Genomic DNA, 24469 nt, shown 5'->3' on the forward strand with positions numbered 1-24469 from the left:
CATGGGACTGGACTAGGCTCCCTGCATAGGTGAGACAGTTGTTTAGAATGACCTGCTCAAGGGGCCTCCTGGCAGTGGGCTCAGGATCCATTCCTGCTGCATGAGCTGGCTTTGTGGAGCCCAGTGCTTATGGTGGGACACCTTGTACAGCCTTGGTACAGGGGGAGGGACTTGGCCTGCCTCAACTGAATGTACCAGGCTCTGCTGACTCCCCATGGGAGACCTTGCCTTGGAGGAGGTGGGAATAGGGGGTGGCCTGTGTGTGTGTGGGGGGGGGAAGTTGGGGGATGGAGGAGGGAGAGGAGAGGGATCTGTAGTTAGTAAGTAAAATGAATAGAAAATTTCTTAGTAATAAAGAAAAGAAAAAAAAACTGGCTAGCCTGGCTACAAAGTGAGTTCCAGGCCAGGTTGACTTAATGTGGAACCCTGTCTCAAAAATAAATAAATGAATAAATAAATAAATAAATAAATAAGCAAGTAAACCCAAAAAATGCAAGCAAGCCAACACAATTTTTAAAAAGATTCTTAGTTTTTCTCAAATTCAAACTCACTTGAAGCAGAGTCTCTGACTGAGGTCTGGTAACTGGTAATTTTCCCCATGCTTCTGAATAATTCCTCCTCCTTCACTGAACCTGTTCTGTTCAATGTATCCCTTCACCCATTATTAGATCTGCTTTCTGACTATGAATTCCTGGAAGATTGTAAGGCTGTATAGCAATTTTCATGTTGTAGAGATTAGCCACCACCACACTAAGCAGTGAGCATGGCTCTCAGGACATGTAGGTGGTCTCTTTCAATGTTCATGCCTTCTTTCAGGTATACTCACTTAGGGACCCCAAAGAAAGGGGGGAAAGGCAAGCTGACTGATTCCGCTCCTGGTTAGATTTTACAGGGAAAGCATTCTGGTCATTGATTGTGGAGTGTGTGTGTGTGTGTGTGTGTGTGTGTGTGTGTGTGTGTGTATGCATGTGTATAATTCTGTGTTTCTTATTTAATAAGACAGTTGGTTACATCTACAAATAGGTATGAAAATAATAAAACATACTAAACAAATTTGAATGATTATTCCATTAAAATATTTCACTATTTAAATTCTTGGATGAATAAATGGATTTCCTAATCATTTTCTGAACAATGGCTGATGCTAGAATATAATCATTGGGTGATTTTAGAACAGTGGCTTTATATTTGTGGCTCCAAACTCTGAAGGCTTAAAAGAAATCATAACTATCAAAGCATATTTGTCTGCTCCGCACAACTGACACTTGCCCATTTAACACTTCATCCTTGGCTGTGCCCTTAAATTTAATTTGGCCCATCTTTAGCATAGTTACTCATACGGCACTTAAATGCCCTAATTAGCCATGCTTTAATTATTTGAGTTTTCAACATATTAAGCAAAGCTGAAAGTTAGCTAAATTATTTATTCAAGAAATTACAGCTCTTGAAATGATTCACAAGAAGTAATGAGCCACTGTATTCCTAATTCTCTCTGAAAACTGTGTGTCTTTATGAGGCTGTGTCTGCCATTTAATTGACTAGTCCTAAAAGATTGAGAGTGTGTATCAGAGCAGAAACACCCAGTGATCATGCTCACATTTGTCAGGAAGCACATGAAGAGGGGTGCCATCTTAAGTGGGCTCACAATGACAGGCAGGGCTTTTTGTTCTATTTTTCTGTGAAGGCGTTGAGATTGATGCTACAAGGCCACTCCACGGAAGACAAATTGCCCCAGAACACTGTTTCCATTCTCCTGCTGGCTTTGCAAAGAGTCTACCTAAGAGGATCCCAATTCTAACCAACAGATTGGGTCCTGCTTGTTTTCAGAGGAAGTCTAAAGGAACAAGTTCAGGAAATATCCGGGTGAAAAGTATACTTAAAGCTGCTTAAACTCAAATATGAGTCAAGACCTACAACCTTAGGGGGGGAAAGGTCTGAAGTAATAAATTTCTGTCAGCAACAGGATGCGTTACAGCTTACTGAGGTCTTACAAATTGGAAGCACTGTCACGCATGCACCTGCTAAGTCTTCACAGTGCTCCTCTGAGATGTGTACTGTTGTGTATTTCACTCTTTACTGTGAGCTGTTTCAGGTCTTTACATACTTGTATCACTTGCTTGTTGGATACACTCTTTACAAATACGTCTTCTCATTTTGTGAACACTCTTTTCACTTTTGTGATGTTATTCTATGCAGCTCAAAAGCATTAACTTTTGAAAAGTTTCAATTTAACTATTTTGTCTTTTGTGGTTTGTACTTTTGGTCATAGTTTAGAAATTATCCACCCAAGGACCTAGAGTTTTCCATGGGTTTGAAAGTTTGAATATGTTGGTCCTTTATTTGGGTTTTTGGCCCACTCTTAATTAATTTTTTCAGGATGTGAGGGAAGAGTCCATTCTTTAGCATAGGGACATCTGATTGCTCCAGCTGAAGTTGCTGTTAATATTTTTCTCCACTGATTTGTCAAGGTAATGATAAAAGTTAACCATTATTGCAGAACTTTCTTTCTTTTAGAAAAATTCCTTTAACTATTTGTGTGTGTGTGTATGTGTGTGCGTGTGTGTGTGTGTGTGTGTGTGTGTGTGTGTGAGAGAGAGAGAGAGAGAGAGAGAGAGAGAGACAGACAGACAGACAGACAGACAGACAGACAGACAGACAGACAGAGGTCACGATATGTTTGTAGAAGTACAACTTTGTAGAAAACAACTTCTGAGTGTGAGCTCTTGACTTCCACCTTCTTGAGGCAGAATTTCTCTTGTTGTCTGTTCTGCAGTGAGAAATTTGGCTGGTGTGTGCTCAGTTGATCACCCGTATCCTTGTGGGAGTGCTGGGATTACAGATAAATACCACTGCACCCTAGTTCTTTGTTTGTTTGTTTGTTTGTTTGTTTGTTTGTTTGTTTGTTTGTTTGTTTGTTTTGCGAGACAGGGTTTCTCTGTGTAGCTTTGCGCCTTTCCTGGAACTTACTTGGTAGCCCAGGCTGGCCTCGAACTCACAGAGATCCACCTGCCTCTGCCTCCCGAGTGCTGGGATTAAAGGCGTGTGCCACCACTGCCCGGCGCACCCTATTTCTTATGTGGGATCCTGTACCCAGGTACCAAACACAGGTTATCAGGATGCACTGCATGATAGGAGGTTCTACCCACTGAGCCACCACTCCACCCTAAAGTCTTATTCTGCACCATCTTTCGCTATAGTTCCATATACCTTCTTTTCTGCTAGTAGCACAGCATCCCGACTGCATAGCTTGCGTAATAATTTCTGAATGTATGAAGTACAAGGCCCTCTGGTTTACTTTTCAATTATGTTCAGCTATTTTATAGGCTTGAGGATCAACTTACTAATTTCTGTGAAAACTATGTAGAATATAAGTGAAAATTGTATTCAATGCATATACATATTTAGAGATTTTTGCCATGTAAAAATATTGTCTTCTGATATTTATGTTATGATATAAACTGGGATAGCTTTCCATTTAATTATATCTTCTTTCTGTATTATTCACTGCTAATAAAAAAATGATGGTTAGCTATGGTTGTTGAATTTAATTGATCTAGAATGAACTAAGAAAATCCCTTTGGGCCTATCTGTGAGGGTGTTTATGGGAAGGATTAACTGAGGTGGGAAAACCTTCCCCTAGAATAGCCAGCAGTGCCCTCTAGGGAGCGCTACATATAAAGAAGTCTGAGGGAAAAGCAGTTCTCCATTTGGCCTGCCCACCTCTACTCCTTGCTAGTGAATGCATCTACTGTACTGCTACTACTATCATCATCATCATCCTCTGCTGTCATTGAACCCAGCTTCTCCAGGCTTCAAACATGGGCTGAAAACTAGCAGTTCTACAGATATCAGATTGGGAGTGCTGTCACATCCGGCCTTGTGAACTCAACAGCTATCAAATTCTCAGCCTCTGCCAAACAGAGAGCTATTGCTGGACTATCAAGACCATGTCATGTGATCATAAATCCCCTTCATAAACATATCTTTCATCTGTTGAGTCTGTTGTTGCTTTCTTGTTCTGCGTTTTGGGAGTGGATCCCCTACATGGCTAGCCTAGAACTGGCTAAGTAGACCAGGCTAGCTTCAAGCTTGCAGCTATTCTTCTGCCTCTGTATTTCCAGTGCTACGATTGCATCGTGAAAATAGTCAGGTTTTTCTCAAATCCTTTCTCTGTACTTGTTTAATGATAATGTGGGTTTTGTTCTTTTTTTTCATTTAAGGTTTATTATATTCATTTAAAAATGTTAAAAACAACCTTATAGTTTTGGGAGAAATCCCACAGTTCTGATGCACAATCTTTAAAAATATCACTGAATTTGATTTACTATAATATTTTGTTGAGAATTTTAAAATTTATAGTCATAAAATATATTGGTCTACATTTTTCTCCTTCTTCTTGTCTTCTTTTGTTTGCTTGTTTTAATATCAGACAACAGTGGCCTCTAGCGTGAGTTGGGAAGTTCTCTCTCTCTCTCTCTCTCTCTCTCTCTCTCTCTCTCTCTCTCTCTCTCTCTCTCTGTTGAAGCCATCTGGGCTTAGTATTTTGTTTTGGGGGAGAGTTTTTAAAGTGCTAACTCAATCTCTTGTTCTTTCAGTTTTCATATTTTGCATTTCTGAGACAGGGTCACATTTTACAGCACAAGCAGGTATTAAACTTCAAACTCACGACCGGGACCCTGTGGTCTGAGTGCTGGGATCACACACCTGTGACAGACAGCACACGAGCTCTCATGCAATCTCTTTAGAATTGTAGTATTACTCCAGTGTTCTCTCTATTTTTGACTTGTGAGTTTTGGTATCTGAAATTGTTGGAGGAACTTGTCTCATCTAACTTGCCCGGGTGCTTGTTTGTTTGCAGTTGCCTTTGGCCATGCAGGTTATTTGGATCTGTTCCTTTCTAAAGTACTCGGCACATTGATTTTTCTGCCAAATATAAAAATCACAGTCTGCATATAGTCAATTCAGATCTTAATGCTATTCCTGTAATTGTTAACAGGAATAAAGGTGAATAAAGATTATGAGTTACTCTATTTTGCTATACCATTTCAATCAGTTTGCAAAGATATAAAAATAAGCAATGTGTTCTTTCTTTCCTTTGAGTATAATGGGTGCCAAGGAAAAGGGAGATTTTGTGTTACATTGGCTGCTCTGTAAAGAAACTCTTTCACTTTGTACCTACTGTGTTGATTACTGCCATTGCTCCCAGTTGGATCTTGTGTGATTTTGAAAAAGAAATCAGGCTTGCTTTTCCAAATCCTCAACTTGAACTTTGGAACCTGTTTTGTATTTTTCTCAGGGTATGCCTCTGGTTTGATGTCCCTGTAGAAGGTGTAGCACAATTTTCTTTGGAAATCTGAGACAGATAAGCTTCTTTGGATTACAGGATTATCAGAAAGCTTTTGACTATTTTTGTAATTATTGAGAATTTGGCAATATTCAAAGGGAGTTAGTTTGTTAAAATTAATTTTCTATTTTGGAGTAACAAACACAGAAATACAATCTACACATTTGATCTGCTTATTTTCCACCCAGAAGCTCTTTTATGCCCATGACCTTTTTGGTTCCTTCCCTCAACCTTTCAGAATTTCCACATATTCCCTTCAAAATAACAGTGAATAAATAAGCTTAAAATTCTTCATAAATATTAGAGTTTGTTTCATAGTTGTAAATGTTAATACTGTGCAAATCTTAAAAACATATTCTCATCTCATTCAAAATGATTGCATTTCACAAAATTTATTTTTACAAAAAGTAACTGCTGAGTTATAAGTTATAGTTATCAGAATAATAACTATTTCTGCCTAACCTAAGCATTGAAATTATTTTTCTTAGATGGTATTAATCACTGTTCTATTTAAATTAGTTATAAATTCAAAAACCTTCTAAAATACACTATATTTAAGGCACGAATAGCTATTATTAATGAGTGTTAACAAGTATTAATAGCGATGTGTGCTTATATGATATCATTCTCTATGTGTAGTTATGTTTTCTTTGCTAATCACTGAAATAGTTCTGGAGTCATGGCTCTTTCTGGTTTCATGAACTTTCTAAAAACATTCCTGAGTCAGAGGCCTTGTCCTTGATCTTGCCCTATAGGGAGGGCTTGTCATGAGCTTTTACCCTTTTTGTTCTTAAAGTCCTACTTCAGATATCATCTCAAAGAAAGTGTTATTGATCACTCTTGCTATCTTGTTATGGGTGGACTTGTGTCCCCTAAAAAGTGACAAGTTTAGGCCTAGTGAGATGATTATTCATCACATAAAGGTGCTTGCCTCCAAGTCTGATGACCTGAGTTCTGTTATGGGATCGACATCATGAAAGAAAAGAATCAAGGCCTAAAAGCTGCACTCTGAACTTCACACAGGCACCTTGGTGTGCAAGTGTGCACGCATGCGCATGCGTGTGTATACAGACACACACACACACACACACACACACACACACAAATAAATAAAAACATATAAATATGTAAAAAAATTAAAGGTTACAAGTTGAAGGGCAATCCCAATGTGATTGTATTTAGAAGTTAAAGATGTAATTAAAGTTAAAGGACATCATGGTGGCAGAGCTCTAATCCAGGCAGATTAGTGTCATTATAAGAAGAGGAAGCAACACCAGGGACATCCATACATAAGGGAGAGTAAGGTTACAATAGTCTGCAAGTCAAAGGAAGTCTGGAGAAAGGAGCAAGCTGGCACCTTGGTCTCCGACTTCCAGACCCCAGAACTGTGTGAAATTAAAGCTCTGTTTAAATGCTCCTGGCGGCCAGAGCAGACTACTTGCGGTACTGAGGGCTGGGGAGCAGCTTTAACAAATACTTAAGCATTTGTAAAGAAGCTCAAGACTTCATTTCTTTTTTTTTTTTTTTTCTTTTTTTTTTTTTCTTTTTTTTTTTTTCTTTTTTTTTTTTTTTTTTCGAGACAGGGTTTCTCTGTGTAGCTTTGCGCCTTTTCCTGGAACTCACTTGGTAGTCCAGGCTGGCCTCGAACTCACAGAGATCCACCTGCCTCTGCCTCCCGAGTGCTGGGATTAAAGGCGTGCGCCACCACCGCCCGGCCCAAGACTTCATTTCTTATGAGTAATCTGATTTTAAAATTGATATCCAATACAAATTTTTATAAAACATACCAGATTAAATCAACAGCAATAACCAATGGAGGAAAGAGTGTCAAGGCAGGTAAGAGGATGTTCATGTGGTCCCAGGCCAAAGCAACAGTGTCCCCCTTCCCTCTGAACCGATAAAGTCATGCTTCCAAGAACCTGTGATTCCCACACAGTGTGACTCCCTCTGCTTTCTCTCACTCAGCTTTATACCCCCAATTCCCTTTATCTTTCTACAAATTTTTCATTTTAGGACTGCCACACACACACACAAAAGTTTCTAAAATATTTGTTTTAGTCCAAACAGGTAAACTATAGAAGCAAGGTAATACTCAGGGATAAAGGTTCCTACTATCAGAATTAAGTAGAAATTTTTTAAAAAGTTAAATACATCAAACAGAAAAGTCTATGAATCATCTTTTATCACATATATATGCCCATATTAGAATGGAAGAGAAAACAGAGTTGTAGACACATTTTTTCCAGTATATAGCACATGCTATAAATCTTGGAATAAAAAGAAAAAATCATAGTTGGGATGGTGAGATGGCCCAGCAGTTAAAAATGATTATTACCAAGCCTGAAACCCTGAGTTTGGTCTCAGGAACTCATAGGGTAAAAGGAGAGATTCAACTCACACAAGTTGTGCTCTGACAACCATACAAACATGCCCACACACATACACACAGAGATGCACATGTAAAATAAATAAATGTCAAAAATCACAGCTCACATGTATTGAGTGCTTGGGTATCACCACATGGAGTAATGTACTATCCAAAGAACTGGAGGAGGAAAGGGTGAAATTGAGAAGACGTAAATCATGACCCAAGGAAGGCCATAGAGATTTTAAAGAATTCTAAGACCTTTGCAACTTTCTAATTCTGGTTTTAGTTTTTATTGTATTTATAAATGTCTTGAAACAAGAAAGTCTGTGTAATGGTGATCATCAGCCTAGATAAAGGGAAACAGAAGAGCACTGTGCTGACTTTTCCCTTGGCTGCATTTCCATAGTGGTATAAGGGTGATGTCAGGGAAGAAATCCTCAAGGGAGAGAATAAATGGAGATAGAAGAAAAAGGAGAGTGAAATGAAGATCCAGAAGGATCCAGCCAAGGATCACATGGGACTGCAGGGTAGAAATGTGTGTTTGTCTTCTGTTTGGATTAAAATTAAAATGAAATCTTTGAGGAGTTCTAGAAAGAGCTGCAACACAGTTGTTTTTAATATGTAAGTGAGCTAAACAGAGCACACTTATTCACTACCACATTTCTACTTATTCCTACGATCTGCTCTCTTTCCTCCAAAACCCTTTGAAGCTGGAAGCTGGTCCTTTGTGGACGTCTGCCCTGGAAGGAAAAGCCCCTTTTGTCCTGACTCTATTTCTTTCTCTTATATTTGTGGAGAGTGACAGAAACCTTCTTCTGTAGTGGTGGTGATGGCCATGTGTTTTGAGGTGTGCAGAATGAAGAATTATTCCATGTTTGCCTAAGGGAAAACTGAGACTACTGACCTTTGTAACCTCTACAACAGCACAATGATGGGAGGTACTTTGGGGGACCCAGTGCATTAGTGCATAAATAAAGGAATGGATGGCTGGTTCTTGACTTCTGCTACAGTGTCCCGCAGCGCCTGGACGAGGAACCAAAGGCTCAGAGGACAAATGTGTGGTGGTGGTGGTGGTTCTGATCAAGTGCATGTACAAGCTTATGTAGCCTTTAGTTCTCTTTCCTCTTCCCTTCCTGATTTCCCACCTCAAATTCTGTTATCTCAGGCACTGGAGAAATGTGAGCTAGCATGGGACCTGATACTCAGCCTGGACATGGTGAAGGTGTGGGGCGTGGGAAAAAAGAAGGGAGGTCAAAAGGAGGAGGTCATTCCACCAGACCCCAGACCTGCTGTAGAGGTGAGGAATGATTAGTCTCACTCAGAAACTATTCAGGTGACATTCTGAGAAGTTCTTTAGTATAAAAAGACAATGATGTTATACACCAAAAAGTAGTTCTAAGCATTTTTTCCTTCTCCATTAGACTAAATGAGTGCTAAAATTTTATCTTGAGGTTAATTTGATTATTCCACAATAACAGGAAATTACTTAGAGAATTATCTTTTCCATTGAAAATAGAAATCTGTGTTATAAAAAAAACACAGGACTTTTATGTTATATATAGTTTATAACATATTTTTGAGTATGCTATTCATAAAAAAACTTGGAAAGAAGATAAAGATTGGGATTATATGTAATTACACAAATGTCTATATCTATAAATGTAAGTATAGACCCAAATATCTATCCTTATATGCTATGTGCATTGGATAAATATGCTTCTCATTGGAAATATATTTCAAAGTCCAAAGTTCAACACTTGTGGACATGAAAGGTTGTCTCAACAAAGTCCATATACTTTTATTCTAAAGACTGTTAATTTTTGAGGGAGCAGATTATCCATTTCAAGCTCCGGTGAGTGCAAAATTCAGAGGATAATTTTTAATATATTGGATTAAATGGGTCAGAGAACTAGCCCAGGACTCATTAGATCTGGGTTGAAGGAAATGTGTCCTCTCAAACACTGAGGTGATAGTCTGGCTTAAAATAAATTTAAACTTGAACTTATTTTGAAAAAAGTGATAATAAGGGCATACATTTTAATAGCCCAGGAAAAATCTTGTGCTGTGGGGAGTAGAAATACAAGCTAAATATTAAAATGTCGACACAAGAACACTGCCTTCATCAGGTTCATCTGCATTTGCTTTCTAATTCTGTGAAAGTCCCACGAACATTTTGAACTCTTCAATCATTTTTTGTGTGTTTCCATTTTAAAGGCAACAGATAATTCAGGACTCACATGCTCTTCGGCTGAAGGTGTGTCATTAGCCCCCTTAGGGTCAGTCACTTTTAACCACCGGTACTTCCCAACTCTTATCTGGATCCTACAGTACAGGATCTGTTATTGTTGCATCATGTGTCCCAGAGCCTACAGTACAGGATCTGTTATTGTTGCTTCACATTTCTGCTTTAGAAGCTCAAGTTGCTATTCATAAGAATTTTCGTAATAAGAAAGGGTTCATTATCCATTGATAATATTAAAATTGAAACTAGTTTCAAAATCAGTGCATAAAGTCTTTCAAGTCTCAGTCAAGTGCCATTTCTGCCAGCCCGAGTCTTTCTGCACACACACACACACGCACCAAACCAGTTTATCTTGATAGTGCTTGCTTAACTACACCAGGCCTCCTAACTTAATTGTTAATTGCTACCACATATAGAACAAGAATTTTACTTTTCCTATATGGCTATTCCTGAGATTTCTATTCTGAACGTCTTCCTTAAATTTTTGGAAGCACTATTTAGTGATTTCAAAGCCTCCGTAGGTTCTTTTTTTAACTTTTCTATTCTTACTCATTATTTTTACTTGCCACTAGGCAAATCTAGTAATAGAAAACAATGCAAGTTAAAAATGTTGTCTTGAAAGGCCTATCAAAGCTTGTCTTCTGCATGTATTTTTGGGGGTGGTGGGAGTGATGCAGAATAGCTCCTAGGTTTTTCTGTTGCTGAAATAACACTGTAAATCTCTTCCTACCCTTAACTCTTCAGTATTTCTGGTCTTGCACATAACACAACTGTGAACTTATACATCTTCTTAGAAATAACAGGCTTCCTTTGGAAAGTAAGCACTTCGGAAATGTTCACCCATTTGAGTTCACACATTGGTGCATTTTCCAGGCGATGCTAGGCAGACTGAGTGAATCAGGAAATTTCTTACCTCTTGAGGGACGTAAGACAATGCATATCACCAGTAAAGCAAGCGCAGCCAAGGTGGCAACTCCAAAGACAGTTTTCAGCCATGTCTACACAGAATACAGAAAATTAGACGCAGGCTTAGTTCCTACTAAGACATGGTAAGATTTCTGTCGAGCTCTAGCTTCTACTTCTCCTTCCCTACAAAGCTCGTGATTGTGTTCCACTGATCTGGCGGTAATTGCTGGAACCCTTCCAGTTCTGCTAAAACAAATGTTTCTACAGTATATTTAGAGCCACTTTCCAATCCTCACACACACCAGGAAGCGGTACTCACACACAAATCCTCACCTTCTCTAAACAATAGAAAACTCGGACAATCCTCAGCCCGGGCTGCCTCGACTTTGTGGTAATCCCCGAGACCACACGCACTAACCTTCATTTTTCCAGATGTTTTTCAAAGTTAGCTGATTCTCACTGCACCGCGTGGGTCACTGCATCTGTGAAAACTGTTGAAAAGAAGCAAGTCTGTCTTCCAGTTGGAAGCTGAAGTCGGGACGTGAGGCTTTTTTTTTTCCCCCCTTTCCATGGACTTTTGACTACTGTGCCAAATTTCGAAAGATTTCTGTAAAATTAGAAACAGATTTTGGGGGCGTTCTTGGCCTTTAAATGAACTATGAGTGGCTCAAGGGAGGCTTTATAGCCCTCTCGTCCTTGTAAATTCTACACCAACATCTGCTTATGTTGTCATACAGAGGTTGTTTTAGTTCTTTTTTTTTTTTTTTTTGGTGTTCAGGTTTGTGTTTCATTTTCTCCTAGGAATCACTCGAGTCACTTTGGTAACAATCTTTTCTATACGCCTCCCATTTGCGGCTGAAAGGAGGAATTTCAAATAAAGAAACTTTCTGATACGTGCATCACACATATCTAATTTTTAGGAAGGGAAGAACATTGGAGCCAAATACGGCTTTGTGAGAAGTACATGGTATAACTGCACACTTTTCTCCTAGGAGCCTAGGAGGTGCAGCAGACAGAAATGTTTTTCTTTCAGCACAATTTCTTTGTCCATATAGCACCATATGCACTTTCAGTAAATACAGAAGTTTAAAAATTCAACTGTCTAAACCCACGGCTGCTTTCCTTTAAAGAAATGAAGCGCCATCTGTTGAAATGTAGTATGGGTTAGGTGTGTTTGCACAGGCTAGAAAGACGGAAAGATCAGTGGGAATAATTTACCAGCAGACCTTTGGAAGAATGGAAATGGCTTTACAAGAGTGATATTTTTGCTTTGCTCTCAGAATATCTTCTGAGAAAGGAGAACATTTAGTAATTATAAAGACCTTAAAATAAATTTTAAAAAGGCAAGTGGAGAGTAGTCATGTGTACTTCATTTTGGCTAAGTCCACATATTTCAAAGTGATCGGTCATCTTGGCATATCAGTAAAATGACTGATGGAATTCACACACACACACACACACACACACACACACACACACACACACACACACACACACAAACACAGACAGACAGACAGATACACACACACACAAACACACACACAATACACACACACTCACTTTTTTCTTTTTTGGACATTCTCTCTGGACCAGAGCAATTCACTAGGATAGACTCTCTGTTTCCACATGGATACAGTTGCTAAAATATGCTACCTTCAGCTTTCCACTGATGAATTCCTTCAGAAGTTTGTGATGTCCTTTGCCTGACTATGCTAAACTTCATGCCTTCATGCTGATCTTTCATGAACTGTTTATGGAAAGCACTGAGGAAGCATTACTGGAATATGTCGCTGTTTGCCTTTGCTGACTGCTCTGGTTACCACAGGAAGCTTTCTTCACCATAAACCAGGACAGTGGCTTGGGAACTTCCTCTCAGACATTCTCCAGACAGCCATCCCCAAATTCCAGCCTCATGAAAGTTCTATTAAGGAAAGTGAGTCATTAGCACGTCCTGGCATAGAAATGTACTCAGAGTCCACAGCAGCTGTGGGATGAGTCCCAACCCCTCTGCAGTTACTGAGTCCTCACTTAACAAACGGGAGCAGTCGCTGAGAGTGATCATAGGTGTGCTGTGCACTTACAGATATCTCCATGAGTCTTGATGGTGAGCTCTCAATCCAAGATTAAACCGCCGGCCTGGTCCCAAATGAACTGCCTTCAAGAGGATCTTCTCAGACAGGCTGTTTTCTTTGGAACGTCCACATAATACTTTCTCAGAAATTCTGTTCCAGCCTGCCAAATCCCCAAAAGTCAACAAGTACTTGGTAGTGAATGATTCCCAAGACCTCCTTTTCTGGATAGAAACTGTCTGCAATAAATGATTAAGGTATAATTAAAATGCCTACTGCTAGCTTTAGCAATTAAGAACACTGTCATGTGACTGGTATGGGTAGCACTTAGAGCTCTGGAGATGAGTGGAGGAGTCCCTATTCAGATCCCAGAGACTCAGGGAACAGGCTTTATGAAGAAATGAGAGCGCCTTATGAAGGAACACTTATGTTGAAAGTGTTAGTGTGTGCAGAAAGTATGAAGATGAATAAACATTTTTTGTTTGTGTTTTCTTATCAGACTATAACATCTGGAAATTATTAACTATTTGAACTGTTTAAAGTAGAATGTGACTGGGTACAAAATAGAGACAGGCTCTAGCATATAACTTCATAAGTTAGGAATACATTTCTTTTTTTCCTTTCATTTTTCTTTATTAAGAAATTTTCTACTCACTCCACATATTATCCACAGATTCCCCCTCCTCCCTCCTTCCACCCTCTAGCCCTCTTTTCCAAGCCACCCCATATCCCCACATTCCCCAAATCAAGGTCTCCCATGGGGAGTCAGCAGAGCCCACAGGGGAGATACCGTGATCAAGGAATATATTTCTTATAGCAGAGTTACAGATGGGTATGTGATCTAGCTTGTATCCAAGCGAAGGTTTCCATATCCTTGGACATTTAACCATTTCAACAACTTTACCTTGTTTCTCTTTGGGGGTCAAGATAAAAATACTTTTTTTTTTTTTTTGGTTTTCCGAGACAGGGTTTCTCTGTGTAGCTTTGCGCCTTTCCTGGAGCTCACTTGGTAGCCCAGGCTGGCCTCGAACTCACAGAGATCCGCCTGCCTTTGCCTCCCGGGTGCTGGGATTAAAGGCGTGCGCCACCAACGCCCGGCAGATAAAAATACTTTTGATAAGGTGTTTTGGTCTTCATTTTTTTCCCACTAAGGAAACTGACTTTATTAAAAAAAAAAAAAAAAAGTGTAGTTATCTGTGGTGGTATTGTGCTCCCCAAAATATTGTGCACCCTAATAAACTTATCTGGGGTCAGAGACAGAACAGCCACTAGATACAAAGGCTAGAAAATGGTGGCACTCACACCTTTAATCATAGTACTCCAGAGGTAGAAATCCCTCTGGATCAATGTGTTCAATTCCACATTGGAAACGGCCAGGCATGGTGACACACAACTTTAATCCCAGAAAATGAGCCTTTAATCCCAGGGAGTGGTGGTAGAAACCAGAAAGGTATATAAAGCATGAGGACCAGAAACTAGAAGCATTTGACCTGGTTAAGCACTTGGCTGGTTAAGCTTTTAGCTGGTTAAGGCTTTCGAGCAGCAGTTCAGCTGAGAGCCATTGGGATGAGGACACAAAAGCTTCCAGTACCAGTCTGGGGAAACAAGATCATCTGAGAAGTTGGCCAGGTGAGCTTAGCTGTGGCTTGTTCTGTCTCTCTGATCTTCCAGCGTTCAACCCACTACCTGGCTCAGGTTTGTTTTTATTAATAAGAACTTTTAAGATTCATGCTACAGTTATCATCTAGTCAAATCTTGTTGTTGGGAAAACAGGCAAAGATAATTGAGAGCAGTTCTGTTTCCTCAGGGAACATACTCTCACGCAAGTATAGAAGGTACATTTATGTTTCTTTTTCCTTTCGGGAGATCTTGCTAAGTATCGCAGGCTGGAGCTGTGCTTGGTAGGAGTACCCTGATAGGTTGGTAATTTCTGCATGGACTTGTGAGAGGGGACAGAAGGGACATATGACATCCTTAAATGAAATTGTGTCATCTGTCAGCATGAGACCTTTTCTCATCAAATGACTCCAGGTCTATTGAAATTATATAGAAACATTGGTCCATTAAAACTCAAGGGTAGGAATTGGGATAATAGAGGCTATGAACCACCTCTTTCAAAGCAGGAGCCATGTAAGGCTTAGTTTGAAATACGACGACATTATGGTAAGCACGTTGGGTAAATGGGCAATAATTCATCTCAAGCCTACAAACACACCTTGCTAGAGCTATTTACTAACAGATATTGGTTGTTTTCCTAAATGACTCTGCTGTAGTTTGGAGCTCAAGTGGTCTCTAGATACTCTTATCTTGAAGGGGTAGTCCCTAGCTGTTGGAACTGATAAGAGGTGTTGAAAACTCTAGAAGCTTAAGCTGAACTGCAGAAGCAAGGTCACCAGGAACCTGTTCTTGAAGATATATGGGGACCTTGGCCCATTCCTGTCTCTTTTTGCTTCCCAGCTATTATGAGGTGAGCAGGTTTGCAGTACCACCCTTCTGCCATAAAGTTTGTCCACCACTTTGGATCTTCAGATGTAACGAACACTTGTTCCTTATTCTAAGCACAGTACTTTAACATATAATTTTATTTTTATCTCTGACCAAACTCATTTACTGATTATAAAACAGACTCCAGATAAAAAGTTAGATAAATTGCCCATGATTCTAACAGTGCATAGTTTGAAAATATTACATTGATTCTTTCTGGTAATTCCTTAATTGCTTCTAAAGTAATAATGATTATTTACATTAATGAATATCCCACTGCTTTTCTAGGGGACACAACTGGATGCACCATGGCATTTTAAAAACTAAAACATATCCAATATTTCAAATATTAAAATTATATTTTACTTTTAAACCACATGATTGGTCTGCATCAGCATTGTGCATTTCTTAAAAGAACAGTCTCACTCTACAAAGACCATGGCCATAGTTTTGTTAGAACTGGAACCTAGTAATCAGAGAAATGTATGTTTTCTGGGGGCTATGAGATCTCTCTTCAAATATGTGAGTAATTTAAGGAATTTGTCAGATTATCATCAAAGAGATTTCTCAGATCCAAGCAAGAATGTGTCCTGACATCTTGAGAGCATATAATAGCTGTCACACAGTTATAGATCTGGAAGCAGTGGTGTGACATAGTGTCGATGGGAGAGGATATCGCTTAAACTACTTTTAAAATCTAATCTAATTTCTAAAATTGTGATTTTGATGTAAAGAAGAATATGAAGAAACATGTCTTTCAGTTTATAATCGCTACCCACCACCTTCACAAATGTCATAATTAAATGCCAGGGGTTCATTTTCCTCTCAAAATTAGAAAAAGTTCTGGAAGTAGAGGGGGTTATCTGTCAAATGAGAACTAGAAAGAAAATAAACAATCCATTTCCTTCTATGCTATGGACAAGGAGACCCAGAGGATTAACCCAATGCTTCAATGAAATTTGTGCTGTATTTTGTTTTTATTTTCTATTTTTTGGTTTGGACTCACCCTGTAGCCCAGGCTAACCTCCAACACCTGATCTTTCATACTCTGCTTCTTGAAGGAACTGGGACCACAGGAATTTACCATGACTGTCTTCAATGGTATTTCTAACACAACTCCTTTTGAGTGGGAAGATTAATCAAATGGTATAAATTTATACCTTAGATACTTTAGCACATAAAATAAACCATTTCACTAGTTTGTAAAGTTAGGGAATACCATGATAAGTAGTCAGTGTTCACTGAGAACCTTTTCTGAGCCTGACATTTTTATAAGCACCTGACTATTGCCATCTCAGCTCATCCTCAGAATTTAGGGGAGAACACAGATGCACAGGAGATTTAAGCAGCTTTCAAAACTTACACAGCTTTTGACTGGTGTAGATGGGACACAAAACTAAATAGTCTATAAGGCAACTTGACTGATTCACACTCAGGTTCTAGCTGGCAAGTCTTTGGGGTACATGACTGGGTTGTATAATTAAGACTAGAACTGGAAGATGAATACAAACAGAAGGAAGGCTTTGGGTGAGCTAGTAAACTGGAAATTTTCATTAACTGAGACATACATGCCCTCATGTGATCAAAAGGAAAAGAAAGAGCATTCACTGAACAGCCATAGGTTTCAGCTAAGAAATAAGTCCTCACTGACAAGAACAAGGGTAGACTCAAAGAAATGAATGGGTAAGAGTCAAAATACTGCCAATACTTGGAGGCAAAGGAGCACTGTCTTGAGTCACATTGAAAATTCTTTACAAAAGAGTTGGAGAAATGGAAGTTCAAATTGGCAAGGTGAACATATGCACTGGTATTTTGTCCATTGGAGTATAATACGGAGGAAAGGATATCAGTTAAGCAGCCATGAAGAAAGCGGAGAAGGTATCATTGGAAAGTTGTGCAGAGGATAAATATCTATCAGAGACACGTTTAGAAAAGGACTGCTTTGCCTGGAAGAAATGGGGGATGCCAGAACTGACCTGGCATTTACAACAGAAGGTGAGATGGAGCTGAAAAGAGATTAATTGGATACTAATATGTGGACATCTTTGCTTTTGTCTGCAGAGGAATATGCAGCTGGGCATTAATGCTAGCTCAAAGTAGATTTACTTCTCAATGATATCAAGGTGTTACTGGAGAGGGGTGTCAAGGCACCAGCACACCAAAGCCAACCCATCCTCCAGCTTTATGACTTCATTAATACCCTTAAATTTGCCATCCCCAACTGGGCAGTGGTGGCGCACGCCTTTAATCCAGCACTTAGGAGGCAGAGGCAGGCAAATCTCTGTGAGTTAGAGGCCGGACTGGGCTATAGAATGAGTTCCAGGAAAAGGCACCAAAGTTACACAGAGAAACTCTGTTTTGAAAAAAATAAATAAATAAATAAATTGCCATCACCATACACGTGTGTTTTTTTCCCCTAGTTTTCATATCTACTCTAAGATATCTAGGTAAGAAAGATAATTTTATTAAAACAAGACAAATTAAATCTCTAAAGGATGAAAGAAAAAAGTGAATAAAACAATGTTGAATATGTGGAAAAACACACCCAAAGTGGGTAAAAACAACAATGAACAACTGTCAGATAATCCTAGGAATTGAAGCAGGCATTTTTTAACCTTTTTTTTTAAATGAAACCTTGATGAATTGTGGTGGTAATCTAATTGTACTGAAATATTATTTTGATTGTATGTTAATAAATAAAGTTGTCTGGGGGTCAGAGCTATTAGAGCCATAGCAAGAGTGTGGCGGTGGTGGCACATGCCTTTAATCCCATAAGATATCTGTGTGTTCAGGGATATAGTCAGCATTGGAGACATATGCCTTTAAGACCTAGGGGGCTGTACATTCAGACAGTGACGAGGCAGTCATGTGTTTGGGTTTACAACCAATGAGAAGGCAGAACAACATACTTTAAAAAAACGAACCGACAGGAAGTAGGTCTCTTTTCGCGAAGCTGGGACAGCAGGAAGAAGGGTGAGATTTTAGCTCTGAGCTCTGACTTCTCGGCTTTCTCTTTTACATTGTTTCTGTGTTTCTTATTTAATAAGACGGTTGGTTACATCTACAATGAATCTCCTCAGTAATAGTAAGCTCAATCGTTACCATCATTTATATGCAAGGTTATGAGAAAATAAACTTAAAGGATTATACAAATCTTCATGATGGATAATTTTGTGTATCAGTGAAATTATTCTAAGGGATGTTGGAATAGCTGGTAAAACATTACTTCTGTATTCCTCCAGAAAAGTTAGTAGCTGAATCCACGGTATGAACAAAAAAAGTTAGTCCTTACCAAAGTGGGCAAAAAACATATCATCTCTTAAGAGTCTGAAAAGACAAAAAAAAAAATCTAAAGAACAACTCTATCATCTATCTATCTATTATCAATCTATCCACCCTCCAACCTATCATCTGTCTATCTGTCTGTCTATCCTCTATTCATCTACATATCAATCATTTATCATTTATCCATCTACCTATTAATCATCTATCATCTATCTTTCTTTTCTCTACCTATTATCTACCTTTGCATGTATTTAGAACGGGTGAGACAGTCAGTTGGCTTGATCTGTTTGGGAGGCAGCTGTGCATTGGTGCCAGGTCCTGGACTCGTTGCATGAGTTGGCTGTTTGAATCCTGGGACTTATGCAGGGACACTTGGCTCGGTCTGGGAGGGGGGAATGGACCTGCCTGGACTGAGTCTACCAGGTCAACCCCGGTCCTCGGGGGAGACCTTGATCTGGAGGAGGTGGGAATGGGGGGTGGGCTGCGGGGAGGGGTGGGCGAGAGGGGGAGAACAGGGGATTCTGTGGCTATTATGTTGAACTGAATGGTGTTGTAAAATAATAATAATAATAATAATAATAAAAAAAAAAAACAAAACTTCATTTATGAATCAAAACTTAATCTAGGGTAGATGTTTCATTAAAAAAACTGGTAATTTTTAAAGAAATATTTTAAAAGATTAATGGACTATAAACAAGCTATGTGACTGTCATCTAAAAAACAGAGTATTCATATATTTGCATGCCCATTTTCAATGCAGCCTTATTATTATTATTATTATTATTATTATTATTATTATTATTATTATCCATGATAGCCCAAAGGTAGACACTAAGCAAAGAGAAGATGGAAAAGTTCTGGAGATAAACAGTGGTGATAGTTACACAACATCTCGAGATATATTTAAGATCACAGAAGTGTACATTTAAAAATGATTAAAATGATAAAATATAATTTTATTTATTTAAATTTTTACTGGAATAAGACATGGTACAACTGAGTAGCATTCTGAAAACTGAATCTCTACCTAATCACAGATGAAGATAACAAATAAGTAGATATTCTAATTTTTTAACCCATTCTACCGCTCTTTGCTCCCTGGTCCATTAGTTTATCTGATTTTATTAGTTCATTTGAGTTACAGACTTTATGATGAGAACACCAGACTCCAAAAAAGAATCACTACTTGTTATGTTTAAATATTCTGAATTCTTCTTGAAGTCTAGACTATACAACCAAAAATTACAATTTCTTACCTCCAAGTAGTATTTTTATATAAGCATTTTCTTTTATATAATAAAAATTCAAACCAACTTTAAAAAAAAAATAAAAATAAAAAAAAAAACTATCCCTTGTCTATTAACCTATTTATTATCTATATATCTATCATACAGATCTACCTATCTGTCTATCTGTTGTCTATCTATATCTGTTGCTACCCATATATAGCAAATATGGATAGCGTAACAGAGCCCTAGACCTTAGTAGGCCCCCAGACCTTAGCACAACTGACTTAATAATGGAAGTGTCATTCAGGCTGTAAAACTCAGCATGTAGACAGCTCCATGAGATAAAATGAAAGCAAAGACCTAATCCTTCAAAGTCCATAATTCTGGAAACGTATCTAAATGTGCTAACTTTGCCTTTTGGCTTCAGTAATTCTGCTTCTGGCTAACTCTTCTTGTTAACTGAAGTATTTCAACACAGAATGTGTGTGTGTGTGTGTGTGTGTGTGTGTGTGTGTGTGTGTGTGTGTGTGTAAAATCAACTAGTCCTGATCTTAAATTACATGCACTGTCCAGTAGGCTTCAGGAAAGAGAGAAACAGAAATAGAAATGTATAATTTATGATTTATGAATAAGGAAACAGTGAATGTGCTGACGTCCTTGTTCAAATGTCCTGTTTTTAATGATGCCTTATTACACATTTAAAATCAGACCTAATTCAGAATGAGATAATCTGTTTTAGCATTGGGAAAGAAGGCAGAGGCAGAAAGATTACCAGATTTAGGCCAGTTTGCACTACCTAGGAAGTCCCAGGCTAGAGTGAGCTGCATAGCACAACTATATTAAATACATTAAACAAACAATTATTCCCCCAAATCCCAAATGATGACAATGATGATGTTGATGATAAAATAATTGCATAAATAATTTAAACTAAGTAAAATATAATGTAATTGACCACTCTTAGGGGCTCGAGTACAACTTAGTAGTGTGTTTACCTCATATGCCCAAGGCCTGAGTTCAATCTTCATTACTGCAAAAACAAATGGATATATAAATAAATGAGTAAATACAAATAAAACTGGCCCCTTTTAGCTCCTATACTTTCTTATTCTTTCTAGCCTCCATAGAACTCATCACTTGCCAACATTCTGTAATATTCTGACTTATGATCTTTATTGCTTCTTGACTCTTTCCCTTAAACAGCTCCATAAGACAAATTTTTATTTTTTTTCTCACATGCTCAGGGTTTAGGGACAATACTTAGCTTAAAATATGTACTTAATAAACACTGATGGCCAAATGCGTGAAGGAAGGGAGGCAGAGAGGCAAAGCTCTGCCCCGGTTTCCAGTGGGTCCTGTTTTGACAATACTATAGGGGGCATTTCCAGGAGTGGTTCGTAAATGGTCAAGTTTGTTTCTGAGAATCTATCAGATATCAGGCATTGTTACCCCACAATGGCCGTGTAATCCTGCGCTATTGCATCAGGGTGTCTTTCAATGTGGATTGAAGGGTTTAGATTCTAAGTGGAGCATTAGTAAGAGGAGACTTTACTGAGCTATTCGGGTATTTTCCCCTGAGAACAGAAGAAAGATTACCAGCTATTTATTGGAAGTATCTCTTTTATGGATTAGTAAAGTGAGAATTATCCAAACTTGGTGTCTCCTTCTTATGACATTTTAATTAGTGAAATTTCAGTAAATGCACAATCTAACAAACAACGCTATGATTCTAGCAACTAGGACACTTAAAGATGGCTAACTGTACTAGAATATCATTTCATCATAAAAACAAGCTTTTGATTGAATTTTTAGAAAGGGTAGAAACCTGGAAAATCATTGTGTAGCTCAGCATGCTTACAAGGATGGTTTTTCTTAGGGAGTGATTTACCTTGATTGTAGTGGACGACTTGGCTGCCGGGCTGACGTTTTGGTGTTGTGAAGGGCATCTCGGAACTCTGTAGAGTTTCTGGGGCCGTTGGGACCTAGTGACTGTGGAGGAGTTGGGTTTTCTTCCTTTCCACTCAAACTCTGATATAGCTAAGGGATTCCTTTCTCTACATCTCCTCTTCCATACTCATCCTGGTAAAAGCATTCTTGATGGGGCCCAGTTGTGAGAAAGGACAGGAAAGGAGTAGGGCGGAGAAAGGAAAAGTGAGAGATCCTGGTCTCCATGGCCGACACAACTCTGGCATTGGTTTTGGTGTGTTATGCTGGGACAGGAACTCTTGTGGGAACAATCTATGGATTGCAGAATAAAACCAAGCTTTAATATAAAGGATATCTTTATATCTCCACTCACCTCCCTGAAAGGCCTGTCTGTCAACCTAAGGCTGTCAGGAGTCCTGTAGTGAACAGAGTGTTCCAGAAAGGGAAGTCAGAGAGCCACAACCAACAGTATTGTGATAAAAATAGAGTGTTTGGAAAGGTAGAGCTCTGCTGGGGGAAAAATAGGTGAGGATTGTGTTAGAGGATGTGGCACTAACGCTAACGAGTAAATCTGGTGCAAACCATGGAGCCACCACGTGTCTCCACCCCAGCAGACAACCTGCAAAGAGCGAGAAAAAGGGAGGCGGGGCATATTGTTGTTAGTAAATGTCCTGCTCTCCCTATGGCATGTATTGGCTGCTTTTCTCATTGCTGTGACCAAACATCTGACAAAAAAGGAAACTCAGAAGGGAAAGGATTTATTTTGTCTAATGGTTGAAGAGAAAATACAATCCAGCACGGACAGAAGGCACAATGGCCAGAGTGAGAAGTAGGTGAGCACATTGTGTCCCTCTGTAGGAAGCAGGTGGGGAGAAATGCTAGCATTCAGGTTGCTTTCTCTTTATTCTTTTAGTCCGTTTGGACTCTAGCCCATAGGACAGTGCTATGTACATTTGTGGTGGATTTTTTCCTCTTTAGTTAAAACTCTCAGGATATGCTCTCAGAAACAGAACCCAAGGTGAACCTTGTTAGGTGACTCTAAGTCCTGTCAAGCTAAATGGAGTTTAACAATCATTCAATTCTGTTAATGACTAATTAGTCTGGTGATAATTGTCTCACACTTCAGCCCAATGCTGAAACTGAATGTTTTGAACCAGCCTTCAGCAGCTCAGGAATTGAGGGGGAACCACGGAGTCAGCAAACTATTCACTCAATTGGATTTTGCTATCTGAGGGAGTAAGACAATTCTCTGGGGCCAGCCAGTAGGGCAAAACTTAACTCTCTGGGACCGTTGAAAAAGGGTAACACACACACACACACACACACACACACACACACACACACACACACATGGACCCACCCATGCATGCATGCTTGCACCCACACCTCTTTAGAGTCTGTAGATCATCTCTCTCATCTCCTTTATTTCTTTCCTTACCTGTATCCAGATGTATCCCTTCTGCATCTTCATTTTTGCCCGTAGACTTTATATACCCCAGTAGAATCTTTCAAGCAATATAAAAATTACAGTGTGGTTATATTCCATTTTTTAAATGAATGATTACAATGAATGCAACAACATGTTTTCTGTATCCCTTACATGATTAAACATTTTACATGTTACAGGTGAAAAACAAATTAGTCCCAAGAATCCAATACATTCATGACCAAGCAACTTGTTATAGATTAACAGAGTGTAAGTAAGCAAGGTGTTTTTCTCAGCCACTTCTTTTACTGGCGGGCTGCAATTTGAAGTTACAAAGAAAGGATCAATCACTTGATTATTTATCTCAAAAGGTAATCTTATAAAAAAAAACTTTAAAGAATCACAAATCTGAACTTTCATATACGAAAAACAATCAGCCAGCTCTACTTTAAATCTTTAGGGTGCACACTCATTCATCAACAGTTTTTTATATCAGGAAGCTGAGGGCAGAAATGGGTACAAGGAATTAATCATCACCTTTGATTACCAACCCATCCTAGCAAGAAGGTTTGTCAGCCAGCAGTAGATGTTTTCTTGTTTTGTTTCTTGATCTCAATGAGTCCCTCACTCAACTATTAAAAGTCTGCTTTTCTAAATTTTAAATTATTCCCCAAGATTTGCTACCTCAACGACATTAACAAAAAAATATCTTAACCTAACCTTAAGTCATTATTTAAAGCTTTGTTTTTAGCTGTGATGTATACTGAAACCTGTGAACACAACTCCCAGCAATAAGATTAAAAGAACTTGAGCTAGCCTGTTTTCTGGGAGTCGATTGTTTTCCTAAACCATTAACCTAAGCCACAGTCCATACAGCTCCTCAAGAGAAACTCCTAGCTAGCATGACACTTCCTTGTTCTTATTTTCTGTCGTCTGCAGCCCCTGCTTTATCATGGGCAGGAGCAACACTATATCCTGTTTTTACCTATATTAATTTTCACACCAAACCAACCTCTATCATAATCCCTTACTATATTTATTAAAAACCCTCAATCAACAAAATCCTATTTAAACTAACATTACTTCACTTAAGCAGTACACTTACTTCACTTAAGCAGTACAGCTTAGGAAGAAATCATCTTCATAATAATCCACAAGTAAAAACGACCACTAGAACAAGATATTTCCAT

General features: G+C 38.8%; 1 protein-coding gene across 2 annotated transcripts in view; it reads right to left on the reverse strand.

The window, feature by feature from the left end:
• Fap (fibroblast activation protein alpha) overlaps window positions 1–13075 on the reverse strand; it is a 78082-nt gene extending 65007 nt beyond the window's left edge. Inside the window, exons 1-3 of one of the 2 annotated variants that reach the window (XM_006984605.4) lie at window positions 12942–13075; window positions 11279–11351; window positions 10868–10952 (exon numbers count right to left, since the gene is read on the reverse strand). In XM_006984605.4, coding sequence (XP_006984667.1) covers window positions 10868–10952; window positions 11279–11284 — 91 coding nt within the window. In that variant the 5' untranslated portion in view covers window positions 11285–11351; window positions 12942–13075. Of the gene's footprint in view, window positions 1–10867; window positions 10953–11278; window positions 11419–12941 lie in introns of those variants that run through there. The other variant, XM_076569561.1, reaches the window with a different exon arrangement.
• Between the last annotated feature and the right edge of the window lie 11394 nt (window positions 13076–24469).

The sequence above is a fragment of the Peromyscus maniculatus genome, chromosome 4, assembly GCF_049852395.1.
Source record: "Peromyscus maniculatus bairdii isolate BWxNUB_F1_BW_parent chromosome 4, HU_Pman_BW_mat_3.1, whole genome shotgun sequence".
Classification (NCBI taxonomy): Eukaryota; Metazoa; Chordata; class Mammalia; order Rodentia; family Cricetidae; genus Peromyscus; species Peromyscus maniculatus.